At 49.9% G+C, this 19,764-nt stretch overlaps 2 protein-coding genes across 2 annotated transcripts; both read right to left on the bottom strand.

Annotated features, from left to right (window-relative positions):
• Positions 1 to 269: 269 nt before the first annotated feature.
• On the bottom strand, positions 270 to 11,011 carry ENO2 (enolase 2). Its single transcript, XM_010212362.2, has 12 exons — positions 10,830 to 11,011; positions 7,657 to 7,748; positions 6,365 to 6,460; positions 6,024 to 6,082; positions 4,924 to 4,993; positions 4,588 to 4,721; positions 3,145 to 3,367; positions 2,418 to 2,615; positions 2,093 to 2,294; positions 1,772 to 1,880; positions 1,572 to 1,630; positions 270 to 1,235 (listed from the first exon to the last, which is right to left on the bottom strand). Exons 1-12 carry the CDS (start codon positions 10,994 to 10,996, stop codon positions 1,166 to 1,168), a joined length of 1,479 nt encoding a protein of 492 aa, XP_010210664.2. The 5' UTR covers positions 10,997 to 11,011; the 3' UTR covers positions 270 to 1,165.
• Positions 11,012 to 11,448: 437 nt separating this feature from the next.
• Positions 11,449 to 16,103, bottom strand: LRRC23 (leucine rich repeat containing 23). Its single transcript, XM_088520729.1, has 7 exons — positions 15,970 to 16,103; positions 15,746 to 15,858; positions 14,617 to 14,870; positions 14,389 to 14,519; positions 12,604 to 12,740; positions 11,764 to 11,986; positions 11,449 to 11,501 (listed from the first exon to the last, which is right to left on the bottom strand). The coding sequence occupies exons 1-7, from the start codon at positions 16,081 to 16,083 to the stop codon at positions 11,463 to 11,465; spliced, it is 1,011 nt and encodes a 336-aa protein (XP_088376855.1). The 5' UTR covers positions 16,084 to 16,103; the 3' UTR covers positions 11,449 to 11,462.
• Positions 16,104 to 19,764: the final 3,661 nt, after the last annotated feature.

Genomic DNA, 19,764 nt, shown 5'->3' with positions numbered 1-19,764 from the left:
ATTTGGTGGAGAGGTTTGGGAGGGAATTTACGCCTTCCCACTTGCCCTCCTCTCATTGTTCTCCAGCTCTTTCCTCTGTCAACCACGTTAGTTGACAGACCATTCTATGTGGTGGTGCAGTGAAAGGAGACGGGGATACCTGGCTTCCTCTTTCTTTCTGTCCCTCTGCTTGTTTTGGCTGCCTTTCTGTTTGATTGTGGTCTGCTTTGCTTGCAATATTTCCCAGACACCAATTGTGCAGAGAAAGACATCAAGCCAAGCCAGGCAACTCAGGTGTGAAACACATTTTAATTGATATTAGGGTTCTGTAGTTTGTGTGTTGCTCAGCTGAGCATGGGTTGTCCAGAAGGTGAAGCAGATGTTATAGGTGGAGGACAGGGTGAAGGAAAGTGAGAGAGAAGGAAACAGAGAAAAAGGTCAAGAGAAGCAAATGAGAGCATGTGTTTGTTTATGACTGTGTCTTAATATACTCCTCACACTACTATGCACTGACCCACAGTACCCCACGGAGCCGCTTAACCCAGAGGCTAACAGCACACACACACACCGAGTGACAGAAAGTGGTGCAGTTCAACGCTAAGTTGCTGACAAGCACAACTTGATACAACACAACACTCAGAGTGGAATGAAGAGACGCTTGGGTCCCACCACGGCTCAGCACAAACATGCCTGGGGAAAAATGACAGTGTAGGCCAGTACACACACACCTATGCACATGCACAAGAGCCACTGGTAACACTCGTCCAAACACAGCTACAGATGCAAAACTTGTCCAAAGATGCTAGCCAACACGCTTAAGTTCACTGCACATGTTTCGGTGTACAACGTAAAAACACTAGGCAGTAGGCTCTCGTAGTCTAATATGTGAACAAAGTGACTCAGATATGATCCCTGCACAAAAAAAAAAAAAGAAAAAGAAGACACAAGATGCCTAGATTTCGAAATGCTAATGACCCTAAAGCAAAGGAGAGAGCGTAGGCCTCACTTTTATCCTTCACCTGGTTACATCTAGCCACACAGACCTGAACTCATGGGAACTTGAGGTAAGAGTGGCAGTTGGCAGAGGGGGAAGAGAGAGCAGAAAAGGGAGCAGTGAAGAGAAGAGGGCTTCAGAGACTGTGGTTTAGGAAAGAACAGCAAGGTGGCAGTGCCCTAGGGACAATGTTCAAAGAACACTTGGATTGCGAAAGTTATGTCCAGCAAAACGTGCTTCATCACCAAGCTCTTCCTCAATCCTGCAGAAGAGAGAGACAACAAACATTAGACCCTTGCTGCAAGGGAGCATCAGAGGCACCAGAGCACCTGAGATGCAGTCCATCAGGCAGAAAGCTGAAATGGGATAGAGAAACTCTGCTCCTCCCAGATGCTGTGCATGAGGGTGCTGCCTCGTCATGCCAAGGAGTAGCGAAGAGGTCTGCTCCAGAGATGTGCTCAGGATCCTATTCTTGGGTCTGGGCCCTGTTTTCATAATGCTTCCCTCACAAACCCCTTCCAGCCTTGGGCTCTCCTCCCACGCCAGTTAGTTGCTTCTCCATTTTTTCTTATGTGTTCCCCTCCTTGGAGCCCCTTACCTCATAAGCTGGTTGTATTTAGCCAGACGTTCAGACCTGCAGGGAGCACCCGTCTTTATCTGTAAAGTATTCCACATAACAAATATTGTAAGACCCTATTATAATTTGCACAAGTTTCCCCATAGGGGAAAGGAATGAGTTCTGTCTTTCTACCCTTATTCTCCTTCACAGAAGTTGTCCCTAGCCTGGGTTTTACCTACCTGCCCAGTGCACAGTCCCACAACCAGATCAGCAATGAAGGTGTCTTCAGTCTCCCCGGATCGGTGGCTCACCATCACACCCCAGCCATTCTCCTGGGCCAACTTACATCTGCAAGGAGCAAGGAATGTCGTCAATAGCTCCTCCTGTAACCACTGCCTGCATGGGGTGACATCCAGGCATTCTCTCACCCCATCCTCAGCTTTCTACATTCTTGTGGAGACAAAAGTGATTTTGTCCAATGGTTCGTGCTAGACCCTGCTGTGGTTCAACACCAACCCTTCCTGTCTCATAGCAGAGCAGGGACAGTGGGATGGACTCACGCTTGGATGGCCTCTGTGACAGATCCAATCTGGTTGACTTTAAGCAGGAGACAGTTGCAGGCCTTCTCTTCAACAGCTCGCTCAATGCGCTTGGGGTTTGTCACTGTTAAGTCATCTCCCACTATCTGTATTCCCACATTGGCTGTGAACTTGGACCAAGCCTCCCAGTCATCTTGGTCAAAGGGATCCTCAATGGAAACCACTGAAGAGACAGGAGAAGAAGCCTCATTTAAAACTGCTTCCTTTCCCACCCTCAAAACACAGAGGCAATGTGTTTGTATGCAATACCAGTGCCAATTCCCCACTGCCAGCCACAGCAGCTCACCTGGATAATCACGTACAAAGCTTTGGTAGAGGTCACCCAGCTCATCCGCAGTAATGTAGCGGCTTGGATCATCTGGGGACTTGAAGTCCAGGTCGTATTTGCCATCACGGTAGAACTCAGAGGCTGCCACATCCATACCAATGACAATCTTATCTGTGTAGCCAGCCTTGTCAATAGCTTCCTTGAGGAGTTCCAGGGCTGGGAAGGGGAGAGTTGCAATCGGCAGAGTCAGTCCATACAAAGAACTCAAAAGAACTGAGTTTCCACAGATGAGATACTCACAGATCCTGACAGGAGGAGCAGCTGAGAGAGACTGATGGTGGGATGGGAGAGGGAGAAGGGAATCCAGAGAACAATAGTGGAAGAGAAGAAAAGAAAGGAGTCCAGAGAGCAATAGAAACATGCCAGAGGTCATCCAAAGGAATGAGAAGAAATAATAAATAAGTAAATAAAAATAAAGTCCCACAGTTTAGTGACAACATAGAGGAAGGCTTTGGGGATACCTGGGCATGTATGAAAGATTTGTATGGACAGGCTGTGAACAGGACAAGGGCACGGGGTGGGGGTGGGGGGGAGGGGGGAAGGAAACCATCCCCCAACACAGGAGGTCACTGGCCCTGAGGCATGACATTTTGAACAAAAGCTGTGGGAATGCTGTGACCTGGGGGTAGAAAGGGCTTAGTCAAGTATTGCAGGCAATGTTGTGTCATTTCTGCATGGCTCTCACCTTCACTGTTTTCCAGGATGTTGGGGGCAAAACCTCCCTCATCACCCACATTGGTGGCATCTTTGCCATACTTCTCTTTGATGACACTCTTCAGGTTATGATAGACTTCAGCCCCAATGCGCATTGCGTCACGGAAGCTTTCAGCTCCCACAGGAAGGATCATGAACTCCTGCATGGCCAGTTTGTTCCCTGCGTGGGAACCTCCATTGATCACATTGAAAGCCTAAAAGAGTCCAGAAGAGAATCAAAGCTGACAATACCCATCTTGGCATCAGTTTGAGGAGGCTCTTGGAGGGATCACTTTGTCCATTTGTAATATACCAGGATGTAATATATACATCCACAGGATAACATAGTACATCAGCTACAGCGCATCAGAGCAAAAAGCCAAATAACCTGGGGTCCTCCCTTCAACAGTGGCACAAAAGAAATGTTTGGAGAGGATGTTCTCAGCTGTTCACATCTCAGAGATCTCCCAAGCTAGTTATGTTTTTTTTTCTGTGCATTCAGTAACGCTAGGTCAATCTCCCTTCCAAGATCTTCTCTGTTTTCTCTCTGACTCCATGAAAATTTTAGTACTCACAGCACCCTTTGGCAAGGAGTTCCATTAGGCAGATACTCCTAGTATGAATACCTGTGGGAAACTGAGAAACTGTGAGAAACTGTGGGAGGCTGTGGGATCGGTGAAAGTTAGGAGCGAGAAACTGTGAAAGTTAGGAATAACAGAATAGCAGATAGAGAAACCTAAAACACAGTCTGGACGCACCAATCTCTGGTTGGTTACCTGTTGTCCATTAGCAGGATTGGACCCAGATAGCAATAGAGTCAGGGAATTGGCTGAAGGCAGGGGGAGGGAGCGCGTGGACAGCATGTGGACAGTGTATGCTCACATACTCGGAGAATATATAAGTTTGGTCTGATGCTCAATAAAATGGCTTCTGGTCCTAAACCTTAAGCCCCTGCTCCTTTCGATGACTCCCACAAATACCCACTTTCTCTTCTTTTGAACTGTGCCTCTCGTGGCCTCACATGATATCCTCTAGCTCTTGTGCTGAAAGCAAACAGTTAATCCCCAAACAACCTCCACCACAACTTCTTCCATATTCCTCTCAAACCCCTCTTTCCCAGATTGAAACATCCTAATTTACATGGGTCTTTCCTCTACAAAAGCTGCTCTATGTCTTCAATCAGTCTCCTAGCCTTTTCTGTCTTTCCATCTCCTTGTGGAGCTGGGGAAGGGAGAACTTCATGCACTACTCAGGGTGTGGGCATTTTGTTCTCAGTCTTTCCCAAATCCTAGGCCTTGGTTTGCTTTGTTGACCACTACGGTTCCTTCAGCTGATGTTTCAGTTCTATATCCCTTCCTTCTCTCCCTCCCACTACACCCTTTGAAGGTTCTTTTTAAGTTTCTAAATTTGGATGTCAAGGATGGAGGAGCCTTACTGGCACAGGAAGGATGAGATCAGAGTTGCCAGCCAAGTCAGCAATGTGCCGATACAGGGGAACGTCCTTCTCTGCAGCTCCTGCCTTGCACACAGCCAGCGAAACTCCCAAGATAGCATTGGCACCAAACTTGGCTGTGGGCAAAACCAAAAAAGGAATGAAGCCTCTCAAACATATCCCTTCTGCCCAGCAGTTCCCCTTGCTGGCCCAGCCTTGGGCTCACACATGGCTCTGGCAGCCCTGCTAATGCCTTCTTCTCCAGCTCTGCAGCCTCCCTCCACCCTTTTGTAGTATTCACTTCCCAGGCCAAAAGAAAAAAAAAAGAAAAAGAATTACATTTATTCTCTGTGCCATCCATCTCGAACATCAGATTGTCTATCTTCTCTTGATCTACCACAGACAGGCCCTGCAAGAAGAAATAGCTCCTAAGGAGGTTGAAAAGAATTGCTCTGGTATGTGAAAAAGGAAGCATTGATGGAGAAGCTGGAGGGACTGGCACTTCTTTGGCTTGTGAAGGAATATATACACAGAAAGCTTTGCAATTCAGTCCCTTGGCATACTGTCAAATCATGTAGCCATGGCAATGTGGCTGCTGTGCATTGTACGTGTACCCAAGTTGGGTTGGGGACTGGTGACAACCCAGGCAAGGCCACACAGAGCCACACACTCACTCAGGGATTTGCCTAGCCTTTTGGCAGCTTCTAGGGAGCTTTGTGGTGCTACGGCTGCAAAGACACTGAGCAATACAGAAGCGTGCAAATATGAGTTGGTTGGAGCAATCCCTGGGAGCAAGGTAGAGAGCAGAATTAAGCCCAATACAGGAAGCCTCTACCAGGTCATGTGTTTTCAAGGTTGGAGCAAGCTGGTCTCTCAGCTTGACCCCACAGGGAGATACACACTGGCACAGGCTGTAGTTGGTGCAGTGTGTGGCCCCAGTTCAGCTCTCTTCAGAGCAACTGGAATCACTCTGCTGCAGGTCTTCATCAGTAAATTGGTTACAGATATGTCACCACTGTCATGCAAGGCCACAAACTGCCATGAGGGCTTCCAGACCTTGCACAGATGTAGTTTCTGCTCTACCACACCATGAATGCTGGAGGGAGAGGAGATGAGAGGAATGGACATGAGTCCAGAGACATGTGGATGAGATTTATGCAGTGCTTAAGGAGAAGCACTTCTAAAATAGGGACAGATCCCTACAGTGAGCATCAAAGTGACTGGTTAGGTGGTAGAGATGCTGCAATGGAGCCAGTAATGTAAATTCTTTGTGCCCCACATACACACATGAAGGCTCAGGAGGGGTGTGCCCAAGCTGACAGAGAACATCACTATGTCTATTAGCCCAGCAAAAAGAAAAGAGGCAGAAACAGATATAAGGGGAAAAGAAAGAGAGCAGAGTGAATGTCCAACACAGGAGAATAAAGAGAAATCCTTACAGAGCCCACGAGAGCTGGGGCGACAGTGCTGTTGATATGATCCACGGCCTGCAGGACCCCTAAAGAAGGGAAGAGACAGAGAGAGACAGAGAGAGAAAGTGTGAGGCAAAGAAAAGAATGGAGAATGAGAGGGAGAGGAGCAATACAGAGGAAATTGAGAGAAGGAGACAGCAAGAGAAAATCGAGTCCTCATCTCTTTATGCTAACTCAGTTCCTTTGGGATATCACTGAGGTCAGCGCAATAACATCCACATTACATTAGTGGATGAGTGAGATCCTCCAGGAATCCCCACGCACATGTAGCCCCAGGGATGGGGATGTGGGAGCAGACACCTCCCCACCTTTTCCAAGGAACCGTGACTTGTCATTATCTCGTAGCTCCAGTGCTTCATAGATCCCAGTGGATGCACCGCTGGGGACCGCTGCTCGAAACAGGCCTGAGAGAGAACAAAACACAGGTGTGAGAAGAGTAGAAGATAAAGAGGAAGGAAAGCTCTCATGCATTGCTTCTGTTTTACTCTCATGGGAAAGAATATGGTAACCAATTGTGCAAACACATGGCCCCAGCCTGGCCACTCATGGCTGGTCCTCATAGAGGCAGAAAACTGAAGTGACAGAAACAAATTCACCCATGGTCAAAAGCTTTTGAGGCACAGAGCTCGAACAGCCTGAATCTCATTCACAAAGAAACCCACATCAGTCCATGGATTACAAATGACACATGGATGTCTGGCTGCTGAGCTCTTGTTCTGGCACCCTTGCCTGCACCTGGTGCAAGCAGGCAAAATCACAGCCGCCAGAGCTTTCCTTTCTTTCTGATCAGGGTTGACTTTTTTGAGGCTGGCTGGCCCCAGAGAAAAAGGAAGAGAAGGGGCCAGTGAAGTCTCTTCTTTGGCCACTCACAACTCCTCATACCTTTCAATCCATCACTCTTCCAGCTGGACCATACACACATGCATGCCTGCACAGAGGCCTTGGGGACAAATCTTCCCACAACCTCATGATGTACTTCCAAATTCACAGGACTAAAACCACAGCTGCATGTGGGCATTGCATGCACAGGACAATGAGATGTTAGTTATGTTACTTATGTTATGTTATGCTAGGTTAGTTATATTACTTATGTTAGTGAAATTTGCAGGCCCTGCTGCTACTAGTCACACAGCTCATACACAGAGCTGTCAGTTGTTCCATTATGGTTTCCCATCAACACCTATTGCAGCACTTGTGATGAGATACAGCACACACTGCTGAGATTCACTGGAGAAATCACGTGGCATACCAGCATCTTCCACTCGGAGTAGAGGGGAAGAGATCTTTTTGATGGAAATGAGCTGTGCAGCAGATGCCTCCTCACTGGGGGCTGCACTGGCAGAGGGTGATTTTCCAGCCCTATGTGCAAATGTGCTGAGCACATGCACACTCAGAGCCATGGACAAAGCCACAGGCAGAGACTGGAAGAATTGCTACTTACCCTGGCTTGCTGTTTGCCAGAAGTTCACTTTTTACTGCAAATTTATACTCTGTGCTCTAGACAGGCTTCTATATAGCTGCCAAGCTGCTATATAGACCCAGCTCCTCCAGCACAGGGTTAGGAAGTTCCTTCTCACAACTCCCATCCTCTCCCACCTACCTTTCTGTGTGTACAGGTCCACCTCAACAGTGGGATTCCCACGAGAATCCAGGATCTCTCGGGCATGGATCTTCTCAATCGACATGATGACTCTTTGGAGAGAGAAGAGGGAAGGGAAAGGAAGGAAAGGAAGGGAAGAGGGGGAGGGGAGGGGAGGGGAGGGGAGGGGAGGGGAGGGGAGGGGAGAGGAGAGGAGAGGAGAGGAGAGGAGAGGAGAGGAGAGGAGAGGAGAGGAGAGGAGAGGAGAGGAGAGGAGAGGAGAGGAGAGGAGAGGAGAGGAGAGGAGAGGAGAGGAGAGGAGAGGAGAGGAGAGGAGAGAAAAAGGGAGAGGAAGAGGGTGGGAGAAGAAGGAGAAGGAAGAGAAAGGGAGCGGGAGGGGGGAAGGAAGAGAAAGAGGGAAGGGGGAGGGGAAGGAAGAGGAAGAGAGAAGGGGAAAGGGAGGGAGAGAGATGATGTCTGGTTCTGTACCACTCTGAAAATGCAACCCAGATGTGATGCCCTTCTTGTTTCCAAAAGGCACTTTCAGAAAGGAGTGAGCTCAAGGGAGTGGTATTTTAGGAGCTGGAGCTACAGCTATTGGCTGGAGGATGTTCCAACTGAAGGAGAGATGTGAAAAATGCTGTCTCAAGCTCAAGATCCAGGAGCTGAGAGTCTGCTTCAATCTACCCTTTCCTTTCTCCACAGACAACAGACTGGGAGTGCCCTCCCTCTCTCCCGGCATGGCAGCTGAGTGCCCTCCCCTTCCTTGCCAGGCTCCAGCGTGGATCAAGATGGGCAGCGATACTGAGGGTGTCGCAGCAGCTGCAGGCAGTGGAGAGGGTTGGGTCAGCCCGCAGCAGCTGCAGGCAGTGGAGAGGGTTGGGTCAGCCCGTGAGATGCCTGTGGCCCAGCGGTGCCTCCCAGCGCCTCATGGCACAGCGGTCATTTGGGGCAGGGCTGCACCAGCACTTGTGGGACCTTCACGCCTTCTGTAGCCCGCAGCAAGGGGGGCCAGGTGGGTGCTTCTCCCCCTGCTCTCCCACCCGGCTTTGCATCAGGCTGCTCCCTTCCTGCCACCCTTGGGGATTTGGGAGGGCTGCTCCAAAGTGTGGGAGTGCAGAGGAGACCAGCAGCCTGAGAAGTCATTTTCCTGCAGGCTGCAGCGCTTAAAGAATGGGAGAAACAGCTCTGGAGGAGGGGAGGGAAGCATGGCCCTGCCCAGATACGGAGGACTGACCATCTTCAACCTACTGCTCTGCGCATGGCATGGGAAAATGTCTGAGACTAGGAGCCATCTCTCTATCTAATAAGAAGCAGAGGGAAGGAAATGTGGCATTTTGTATGCACCTAGTTAAACCAGAAGTAGAAAAATGGCTTGTGCATGGGGACGGCAGTTTGAAAGAGCTTCTTGTCATCAGTCTGCTTTCTGGAGGAAAGCCCCTCCTCTGCCCCAATGCAGCTTCTTATTCCCACAGATTGGCCTTTCATGTCACCCTCCCCGCCCCGCCCCAGCTCCTACCCCTCCAGCCAACCATGGTACTGTGCTGCACTGGTGAGCTCTTGAGCCCATTGCCTCCAGCTCATGGAAATCACGGGTCAGATGTCGGGAAATCACTCTGTGCTGAAGTTTCAGCAAAAGCTTCCAGTAGCAGGGAGTTGCAGTCAGTGAAGCCAGGACTCTCTGGAGTCCGGGCAGGCCCTCCACCATGTCCATTTGGGCTGGGATCCCCCATGAGCTGCCTTGGCAGAGCTCCTCACGCCATCTGGCACACACTGCGGGACCTTCCTCCAGAGCAGTGCCCGTGCTTCTGTGAGCTTCCTTTGCGGTAGTGCCTTGGCCATGCCCCAACAGCCACCACAGGGGAGAAAAACGGACCCTGTTAAAGTGACCCTTGGCGCAGTGGGACTCAACAACAAGCTCTGTGCCAGATGCGATGCCCTCCTGCTCATGTGCTCATGCTGCCAGTGGCCGTGTCTCTCTGCCTGTGTCCACCTGCCCCCGTTGGAATCAGCCTGAGGAAGCCAAATGATAAGCACAGATGCAGCCTTGCCCGCCCCACCCTGCGGCTCACTTGATCTCTTCTCCCCTCTCTAGCTCTTTCCACTCTTTTCTCTACTCCTGCTTCTTCCCCCTCCTTTGCACAGTGTGAATGACCACAGCGAAATCCGCAGCATCAGCTGCACTGTCCTGAAAGCAGGTCAGAGGCGGATAAGCTGGGATAAGGGATTGGGACAGAGCTGTAGCTGGGAACCTCTTGACCACAGTGAGGAGGGGGAGCAGCCACAGCGGAACCTGGCAGCCTCCCTTGGGCAGAGGCTGGGCAGGAGAGTGCTGGGAGACTGGCACCACTGCAGCGCCTTCACGTAGGCACTGCTTCATGCAGTGCACGTCACCAGGGCACTGGCTTGCTGAAGTTGACACTGCAGCAATCCCGCCTTCCCCGCCCGCCGCTGCCACGCAGGCCAGCATCGCAAAGACCTTTCCTCTGTGTCACCACCAGCAGCCCTGTGTGCCGAGGAGCCGCCGTTGATGCAGTTCCTCAGGCTGGACACAGCCCGCGCTGCTGCAGTGTCAGGGCTGTTGCAGCTATCTCTCGCTTGACTGTCACCTCCTCTCCCTGCTGCCCTCTCCGCTCCTCCCGTGTGGCATAGGGCTGGGAATGATCAGAAAACATCCCCTCTTCTGCCCGCTCCCTCTCCTCACAATCTGGCTGAGTTCCCATATTTATGGCACCACTCGGGGCGGGGGGGGGGGGGACGGGGCGCAGTCTGCTCCCAGCTTGGGTCATTTCCCCAGCAATGCCCGACCTGAGTTCTCCCTCCTTCCCTTCTATCAGCCCCTCCCCCAGGTGAAGCTCCATCCCACATCTTCCCTGCAATGCCCTTGGAAATAAAACCCGTGTTTACTGGTTGCCCCCCTCCTGAAATTCACATCTGAAATGATGCCTGACTGGGTAGGGAGGCAAGGAGTACCTGCAATTAAAATACAAGAACAAAAGTGAGGAGAGGAGTGAGGAGAAAGAGGTGGGAGAAGCAGGGGAAGGAAGCAAGGGGAGTTTGGTTGTTTAATGGCACTCACCCTGGTCCTTCTCTGCAGGGACTCAAGTGCATGTGTGGTTTGGAGGGCACAGGGTGGAAAGCACAATAATGCATGCGGTGAGCAGGGGGAATGCTGGCCGTGGGGAGACACTTACCTTCCTAGGGTAGGGGTGAACGAGAGATTGAGAAAGTGCTGGCTGAAGGGAGAGGAGAACGAAGCTGACGAAGGATGCAGGACCTCAAGGGGAGATGATGTGTCCTCTAAGCCAACGGCGGCAGCAGCAGGATGGAGACGCCCCTGATAGGGCCGGGACAGCAGCATGTGACCCAGAGCTGCGATGAGTCAGGATTTAGCAAAGCTTTGCAAACAGCACGTAGAGGATGGAGAGGGAAAGCGAGAGAGGCAGACAGGGGACAGACCAGACACAGACAGACGAGGGTGAGAGAGCCAGGGAATAGAAGTGGGTGTGCAGGATAAACAATTCCAGTCACTCCAGGCTCATTAACTATTTTTATTCAAATCAGAAAATCTTGCAAGAATTTTGAAAGCCATAAATAAAACTATATAACCTACAACTCTTCCTTTTTGCTCAGGGCCTTACTGAGAGTCGTGTGTGTACGCAGTGAACACAAGAGCCCTGCAGTTCCTCAGGATGCATAATCCTCCTCTTTTCTCCTGGCACATGCAGATACCTGGAGCTCTTGCTTTCCCTGCCACACACATGCCAGTAGTGGAAGGGCATCTCCATGTCATGAAGCACTCAAGGGACAGGCAGGGAAAGCAAGGATCACTCAGTTACATCATCTTCAGCAAATTCCTCCATTTCCTGAAGAAGAAAAGAGAAAGAAGTTAAATCAACCCATGTCCTATTTTCTTTCCTTTTTTTTTTTCCTCTTTGTTGCTCCTGCTAGTAGGGTTTAAAATGATAGCAGGGTTTTGATTCTCGGCTGTGTCTGTTGCAGGCCCCTCTGCCCTTGGGATTGGCTTCCCTCAGCCTTTTCCTCCTGTAATGTAGATGAGGAGACTCTCAGCTGACAAGTCTGGCCTCTCTCTTTCCCTTCACTTTCTTCTCCCTGTGCCATTTTTACCTGTTCTTCTTCCAGCCTTTGCTGACGGATTTTGTTCGCCTCTGCCCGCTCATCTTCCTCAAAGAAGTCTTTGTCAAGGCGCTCCAAGTGGGGCAGCATGACCAGGACCTCCACCCGGTAGTCAGCCTCATCGGAGCACGGATTGTCCAACAGCACCAGTGCCCGCAGCATGGGGAGCACCTGTAGTTTTGCCACCTCCTGAAGGTTACTGATCGCATTGCTCCTGAAGAGGGGGGAGCAGAGTGCGTAGGGAGAGAGGAGTAAATGTAAGAAGCAAGGTCCCTTCAGAACAGTAGACTGACAACAAAGACAAAGCAAAACTTAGCAGCATGACAGAGCATAGACCTTAGACCATAGACCTGTGGTATGGCGCTCCCCCAACTGAGGAACACAAAACCCATTTCCTCTTGATTTCTCTGTGCTTATAGAATCCATTTAATTATCTGGCTTAGCCATATTATGGCAAATGCCTAGAAGAAAAGGATACTTATGTTTCTGGCCAGGACACTGAGAAAGTGGAGAGGGATACAAAGGTGTATCCCTCTCCTTTGTATCCCTCTTTGTATCTTGGCAATGAGGAAAAAAAAAAAAAAAAAAACCTATGAGGTGGAGTCTGAAAGTGGCTGGAGGGGTAGATCTCTTCCAGAAAGACCAGGGAAAGTCCTGTCTGTCACGTCTCTAGATAGCTGAACCCTGGACACAAGTTAAGGACAGTAAATGCCAATCAATTCCTATCAAGGCCTCGACTTGCAAAGAAACCAGGAAGTGCTAAAGACACAAATAGGAATATGGACTGATGGGGGGCATTTCTGGTCCTGGCACAGAGTAGGGAGGACCCACCGCAAGTTGAGGTACTGCAGGCATTTCATGGTACTACAGAAGCCGTCCAGGGTTTCAAGCTGGTTGTCACGCAGGTGCAGAGTTGTGAGCTGTCCTAGGCCCTCAAGGCCTTCAAGGCTCCTAATGGCATTCTGGGCCTGATTACCACGGAGGCAAGAAGGGATAAGGGAAAGGGGAGAGATGTAGGGAAGAGAGCAATTATTTTTGGTCCTTAAAGCTCTTTCTACCCTTCCGACTCACTATCACCACTAACCTGCCCTTCTCTGAAGTGGGGCATGGCACACGCGTAACATTGCAGGAGAAGGGCTACACAGCAGCGCAGAACCATTCCCCCCATCCCTGTACCGCAGGGCTGCTTAGGGCCTTTTGAGGTCAAGTTTGGAAAATCCTGGAAATCATACACTCTCACACGCTCTCTCCTACATACAGCAGCTGGCGCGGAGAAGGACTCCCCCTGCCATTGTGGCTCAAGGCTGCAGTCTCTACACATGTAGATACCAGGACGGGAAAGAGGGAGAGGTTCTGCTGTGCTCTCCATTCTTTGCTGACATCCAGACCATGAGTTGGATGATGGCCAAGTCAAATAAAAAAGGCAAAAGCTGGGACAAAAAGTTTGGGACAGGGTCTCTTAGGAAAGAAAAAAAGAAAGAAAAGCTGGGACAAAAAGTTTGGGACAGGGTCTCTTAGGAAAAGTATATTTTGTAGAGGAAGGAGGACTTAAGGGAAACTGGCCAAGGGAATGCCTGAATGGAGGCTAAGATAATGAGAAAAAAAAAAAAAAAAAAAAAAAAAAGGGAAAGAAAAAAGAAAAAAGGCTGAAATTTAGCAAAAGGTAGTGTGAAGAGATTTAAAAGCCAGGAAAGCCAGGAAGGATTAGTAGGTTAAACCTGAGAGGAAATCAGGAGCTTGTAAGGGAATTAGTGCAGGGAGCTCACAGACCACTAGTCTGTAAAATGCACGGTAACCTACTATTGCTCTCACATTCTCCATTACATCAGTGTAAATAGTTTTAAAGGCTCTGGCCCTGAAAGCAACAACAGGATAATGCAGAAAGGATTTCTTTTTCTTTTTTTTTACTTTCTTCTTTTTTTTTTCTAAATCAATATTCAGCTCCTTTAATTAAATGACTTCATCATCACATTACCTTACACAGCAGTTCTTCACCTAGGTGTGAGAGCAGCATCTCTTTTGGAGAGCTAGCACAGTATGTTGCACCTTGCTCCCTGCCCACTGCTTGTATCCCTGGCCTTGCTCTAGTTGCTTTTGTCACCACTACCGGACCAAGGACAGGAAGCAGCGCGGCTCCACTAACAGTAGTGCCCTCCACACTGTCTGAAATGCCACATGGTCCACGAACAGCTCCTAGTTCTCCTGCTAGTGGGTATAGCTGTATTAATGTTAATTTTCACCTGCAACTGTGTCGTATATTAACCAAATTTGATTTAGTTCCTTTAAACTGACCTTTGAATTCCTATTGCATGAGTACTTTGAAGACTGTCCTTGCAGCACCAACTTCATCTTCCCATGGCTCAATTAATACGGGAAACTTTATTCAAAACATCACTATTCCTTTTGCACCATCTTAGCACACAACGTAGAAGGACCCAGCCCAAAGAAGGGACTTTGTCTCTTTAGTTCAGTTTAGGCTGAGAAGACTGAACAGAGCAGGCTAGCATGGAAGTTATGATGCTTTGAAAAGGACAACATCTCCCCTCCTCCCACATATTTAAGCCACCAGGCTGTGCTGCATCTCTGCTCCGCTCCTCGAGCTGACTGATCCCTTACCAGATATAGTGTCTTGAGCTTGGGAAGGTTTAGCCCTGCTGTGCTCTCTAGCTTGTTTCCTCGCAGTTCCAAGATATGCAGGCTGAATAACTGTCCTTGACTCAGGCCCAGCGCTGCCTTGATTTTATTTCCTGAGAGCCAGAGGAGGAAAAAAGCCACAAGAGAGTTAATCTCACCAAAGCAGAGCTTCCTATGTATATAAGAACGAAGAGGGGTGGTCTATATCACCTTTAAGGCTGAGGTTGGCTAAGCGGGGGTGAGTAATGCCCTCCATATCCTTGACACGGTTGTGAGCAAAGCTGATGATCTGAAGGTAGGGCAGCTCCTGCATGCAGGCACTTGTAAGCAGATTTCCGTCCACCTTCAGCCAAAGCAGGTGAGTTAGGCTGCTCAGCGGAGACAAGTCTCGCAGCTTGTTCTCTGACAAATTCACATATCGCAGGTGAATGTAGCGCTGAAGGATGCTGATGTCTGTCAAGTGCCTATGGCAGAGAGGAGGTGGGTAGGACACTTCTCACGTGCCTCCCCTGCCACTGGCTTTCAGTTTGCTCTTCACCACTGCCAGAGGAAGGGCATTTTCCTTTCCCCCTTCTCTTCTGCCCTGGAAAACATTGCTAGAGAGGATGTAAAAGAAAAGCAATAGAAACAGGCTGAATATTTCGTAAACAAGGCTGAACGCTAAGACGGGACCTGATTTCCTGTGACAGGGAGTACTTCTTCCCACTGCACTGTAACTGTCATGAAAAAGCAGAATTAGAGCATAAAAGAGACTGACTTTGGAAATGGGTCTGCTACCTGGTAGTGGTAATACCATGCACTCCATGGAAGCTCTTTCCTAGGAGGAAGAGGCCAGTTTAGTTACCTAGGAGGCTCGAGAAAAATACAGCCTCACTAAGGCCAGTTAGGTCTTGGTTTATCTGAATGTGCTGATGGGGCTGAAGGACATTGCTGCATGGTGCTCATAGATAACAGAGGTTAAAGCTAAGCAGTTATCAGGCAAGACACTCAATGGATATTCCTAGAGATTTGACTTCAGTAAGGTTACCCTGTTCAGGTTCCCCCAGGGGACCACGGCCTGGAGCAAGGGACGCACTAAACGCTCCTCACTCCTCAAGAGACACAGATGCTCCCAGCAGTGTGCATGGCTGTGGTGTAGGGGGTCCCTAGCTGGGGATGGTCAGATTTTCCTGAGGCACAGACTGGAACTGAAGCAGCCAGAGAAGGTGCCCTGGAAAAAAAAATGCTCCTGCCCAATGAGGCCATCACCAGCTGCTCAGAGCAGGGAGTCCACAGCTATGCAGATTTGTGGGGAGGAGGAGCTGATCTCCTTTGCCCGAAGCATGCTTTGCTTACTCACTTCTCCTTTGCTTCAAACTTCACATAGGCATGGGCCAGCCCATTGCCAGTTTTACACAGCAGAGAGAGGCCCTCCTTCATGTTCTCCTCCGTCAGGGGACATGGGTCCAGCACCTACGAGAGAGGGCAAGGAAGCAAAACACAAACACTTGAAACAGTGATTGGAGGAGATGATAGGGGCTGGTCGCCCCCATTGCTCCCAACACCAGCACCCATCTCCCTCACCTGTTCCTCTGCCTCCTCCTCCTCCTCCTGCGTTGTCTTCTCTTCCTCATCCTCCTCTTCCTCTCCATCCTGCTCCATAACGTTGTACCCGGCATCCTGCTCTTCATCCACCATCTTCACGGACTCCAGCTCCTGACCTGTAGCAAAGCCGCCCTGGCAGAGCGCCCCGTGCACGCCGCAGCCGAACCCCGGGCCCCGCTGCTGCCGCCGGCGCCCCGGGCCAGGCCGGTCCCGCCGGGCAGGGCGCTTGGGCCGCGGCGCCCGAGCACCGCTGCCATGGAAACAGGGGCGCGGCGGCGGCAACGGCACTCAGAAACGGCCGCAGCAGCGGCAGGGACCGGGAGGGCCTGGGCTAGAGCCCGGCGAGGCCGAGGCTGGGGACAGGCGCTGAACGTCTGCAGACAGATTCTGAGGTCTTCAGCTGCACAAATCTAATAACCTAGTGCACAAATTCTCAGACGTTCCTCAAAGGTCTTTTTTCTTCTCCCTCCCTCCCCCCTTCCCTGCTTCCCCCTCCCTCCCTCCCTGCCTCGCTTCCTCCCTTGCTTCCCTCCTTCCTTTCTTCCCCCCTCCCTCCGTCTCCCTTCTTCCCTCCCTCCCTCCCTTCCCACTCCTTCCTTCCTTCCTTCCTTCCTTCCTTCCTTCCTTCCTTCCTTCCTTCCTTCCTTCCTTCCTTCCTTCCTTCCTTCCTTCCTTCCTTCCTTCCTTCCTTCCTTCCTTCCTTCCTTCCTTCCTTCCTTCCTTCCTTCCTTCTTTCCTTCCTTCCTTCCTTCCTTCCTTCCTTCCTTCCTTCCTTCCTTCCTTCCTTCCTTCCTTCCTTCCTTCCTTCCTTCCTTCCTTCCTTCCTTCCTTCCTCCCTCCCTCCCTCCCTCCCTTCTTTCCTTTTTCAGTGCTAGGTGCTCCTTCAGACAACCTTCCCCCAATCTGTGTCTTTGTTGTGTCCCAAGTAGGGCGAATATGAAATCTAAAGTATCATCAGTTCTCAGTAAATCATCAACCAACCAACCAACAAACAACTAACCAAACAACAACAAACACCTCCCATATTTTACAGACTGCATTCCAGTTAATACATGCCAGAATGACCTCTCCACTTTCTGCAGCAAAATGCACGTTGATGATTTGCATTTTGCTCGTCATCCTTCAAGCTGCCTTTTTTTCATCACCTATCAGGCAGTATTCCTCCAAGATTATTGTTGGGTTTAGCTTGTTGCTCTAAATGCAGTAGCTTGTCATTTGGGATATTAGGTTCCATTTGTAAAGTTCAGTGGATTTCTGTCCTTTATCAGCAAAGTTTTGTGGTCTTATCCTATGTTGCCACTCAGTAACATTCACAAGTGTTAGGAGCATATTCAGAGAATCATGGCATAATTTAGGTGGGAAGGGACCTCTGGCTGTCCCATCTGCTCAGAGCTGGGCCAACTTCAATGTTAGGTCATAGTGGTGGTCATTCAAGTTCTGAATATCTCCAAGGAAATACATTCCTTCTGACAAATTCTTTAATTAAAAGCAAATTAAAGCATTTCAGTAGAATTAGACTCGGCTTCTGTGCATAACTTCGCAGGAAATGCTCTCCCAGATTGCAGGAAGCAGCATCGCTTCCTAACCTGTTACAAATCTTCTCCACATGGATAAACTGCCAGGCTTAGGAGCTCGGGAGTCCTGGATATGAGGCCTAGTGGGCTTTGACAGCAGGGCTGGGCACTCTCAGAGCCCCATGTTTACAAGCTGGGAAACGCTCATGATGAGTCTAAGCTCTGCTCAGAGTCGATGACCGGCAACATTTTTGTGCTCAGTACCAAAGTACAAGGCTCTGTTTCTTTTCTCTCTGGTGCACTTTGCTCTCTTGCAGCCCCTGAGTAATGCCTCTGTTAGATAAACGCCACACTGCCATACTGCCCCTCCATGTCTGATGGTCCAAATGGAGCGCAGCCTGCTGCTCTCAGGCACTGACTCCCATGCTTCTGCAGCTCAGGACCGTGTCAACAGCTTTTTAACAGTGTTTGCCATAGTTTTTCTCTTCTCCCTTCAGCTATCACTAGTTGACATCCCAACTGTGATTTCTTCCCCTATGCTACAGTGACCCCATCTGAATTCACTCCCCAGTCATTAAACTGCACAAGTGTTTTTTTTCTGTTATATCAATAAGAAAAAAAAAAAGAAAAAAAAAAAGCAGAAAGGCTGTTTTCTTTCCTATATTTTCTAATGCTTTAAAGACTCCTCAGCGACTCCTCAGAAGTAGTGCTGGAAGCAAAATGATCACATGCTTTTCTTTCCATTCCTTTGTCTTTCCTTTATGCCAGAAAATGGGCAGAAAGAAGGGATGCATGCCTGCATACACATGTGTTTTGTGTGGTCTTACACCCGGAACATATGGCTCTATTGTCTTGTTTCCAGATGAACAATAATTTAGTGGGACCAAAACAAATTTTGCCAACCCAAATCATTAAGAGAGAATTTTCATTTGGGCTACCTAAAAAAACCTCCAAGTCTGAATATACTGATCATTAAGGAAGTAACCTGTTTACAAGATCCAATCACTGCAAATCTCCAGCAGCGATGTGACAGCATTTCCCTACACAGGGTTGTTGTGGTCCTGCCACAAAGCATTTGGCAAAAAAAAAAAAAAAAAAAAAAAGGAAAAACAAGACATGGCATTCCTACTGTTGCAGAAGCTATTTTGCATGAGTTCCTCATTAAATAAATCCTTTCATGCTTCTGCATTTGCCTTAAAGAGTTAAAATTGAGATTCAGCTTCCATCTGCTTTTCGTATGTAGGTCAGTTTTCTGGACTCTTGCCTAGCTCTTTAGTGAGGGCTGAGTGGGACCAGGGCGGGGGGGCTGAGCAGGATGGGCTGACAGTGGAGCCACAGCCTGGGATTGAGCCGTGTGTCTGACCCGACTGACTCCTGGCAGCCTTGGATGCTGTCCGTGTCCTCACTGTGTCACTACTGCTCTATCCATGTGGCTCTGGTGTTGTGTGGAACCGAGAAAGTAAAACCCTTACTCCCTGTGTACAAGCCACAGGGTTTTCAGGCTCCTTCTTTTGATTTTGCAATGTCCTTTGCGTCCAGGCACCCAGGTAGCACAAATGGCTGTCACCCCTACCCCACCCCGGGCTCTTTTCTTTCTCAGGTTGCATGTCCTTTCCCTGCTTGATCAGCTTTCTCGTACTATGAGACAACCCTAGAAATCACATTCGTGTAACTAGGGACCACAACCTCTACTGTTCTGTAGCAAGTGCTACCCCCACAACGTCACATGGTGATTTGACTTGCGGCCAGTTTTTAACATCATTTTTGCCTGGGCTTGTGTGGCTCACGAGAACGCCCCTTTCTCTCTGTGCCCTGCAGCATCCACACGAGGCAGCACGTTGCCTTCTTCCCCTGGACACTCTTGCAGCGTATGCGATGAGATCGCTTGTTGCCCCCACAAAAGCTGTGTGTGCTACATGTCTGACATGATACAGAAGCGAACTCCTTCCCTGGAGCAAAACAACGGAAAGGGCCAAGCGCGAGGGAGGCAGCCTCGTCAGCGTAGCCGAGGGGCGCGGGAGGCTCCTGGGCCGTTCCGGCCCCTCGCGCTCGGCTCTGCAGGGGGCGGGCGGCAGGGAGCGCTCCAGGACAGCCCTTCCCAGCGGGACGGAAAGGCGGGAGCGAAGCAGCCAAGTGGACGGAGAACAGGTGGGCTCTGCTCCTGGACAGGAGGGTTTTCCCTGAGCTTGGCTGGGGCCTTAGGCTTCCTTTGCAGCAGGAGGCCCAGCGGCCGGGAGCGCCGAGTACAGAACTCTTAGCT

The sequence above is a fragment of the Tinamus guttatus genome, unplaced genomic scaffold (genome assembly GCF_059628265.1).
Source record: "Tinamus guttatus ecotype Peru unplaced genomic scaffold, ASM5962826v1 Tinamus_guttatus_pri_ptg000098l, whole genome shotgun sequence".
NCBI lineage: Eukaryota > Metazoa > Chordata > Aves > Tinamiformes > Tinamidae > Tinamus > Tinamus guttatus.
Note: the sequence above shows the minus strand (reverse complement) of the source record. Positions and strands in the feature narration are given on the sequence as shown.

Coding starts and splice junctions, on each gene's coding strand:
- ENO2 (XM_010212362.2), bottom strand. CDS start 10,996: ATGCTGCTGTCCCGGCCCTATCAGGGGCGTCTCCATCCTGCTGCTGCC. Junction 2,295..2,417: donor CTTTGTACGTGATTATCCAG/GTGAGCTGCTGT, acceptor CTGTCTCTTCAG/TGGTTTCCATTGAGGATCCC. Junction 1,881..2,092: donor GTCACAGAGGCCATCCAAGC/GTGAGTCCATCC, acceptor TGCTCCTTGCAG/ATGTAAGTTGGCCCAGGAGA.
- LRRC23 (XM_088520729.1), bottom strand. CDS start 16,083: ATGGTGGATGAAGAGCAGGATGCCGGGTACAACGTTATGGAGCAGGAT. Junction 14,871..15,745: donor AAGTTTGAAGCAAAGGAGAA/GTGAGTAAGCAA, acceptor TCTCTGCCATAG/GCACTTGACAGACATCAGCA. Junction 11,502..11,763: donor AAAGGCTGGAAGAAGAACAG/GTAAAAATGGCA, acceptor TTTCTTCTTCAG/GAAATGGAGGAATTTGCTGA.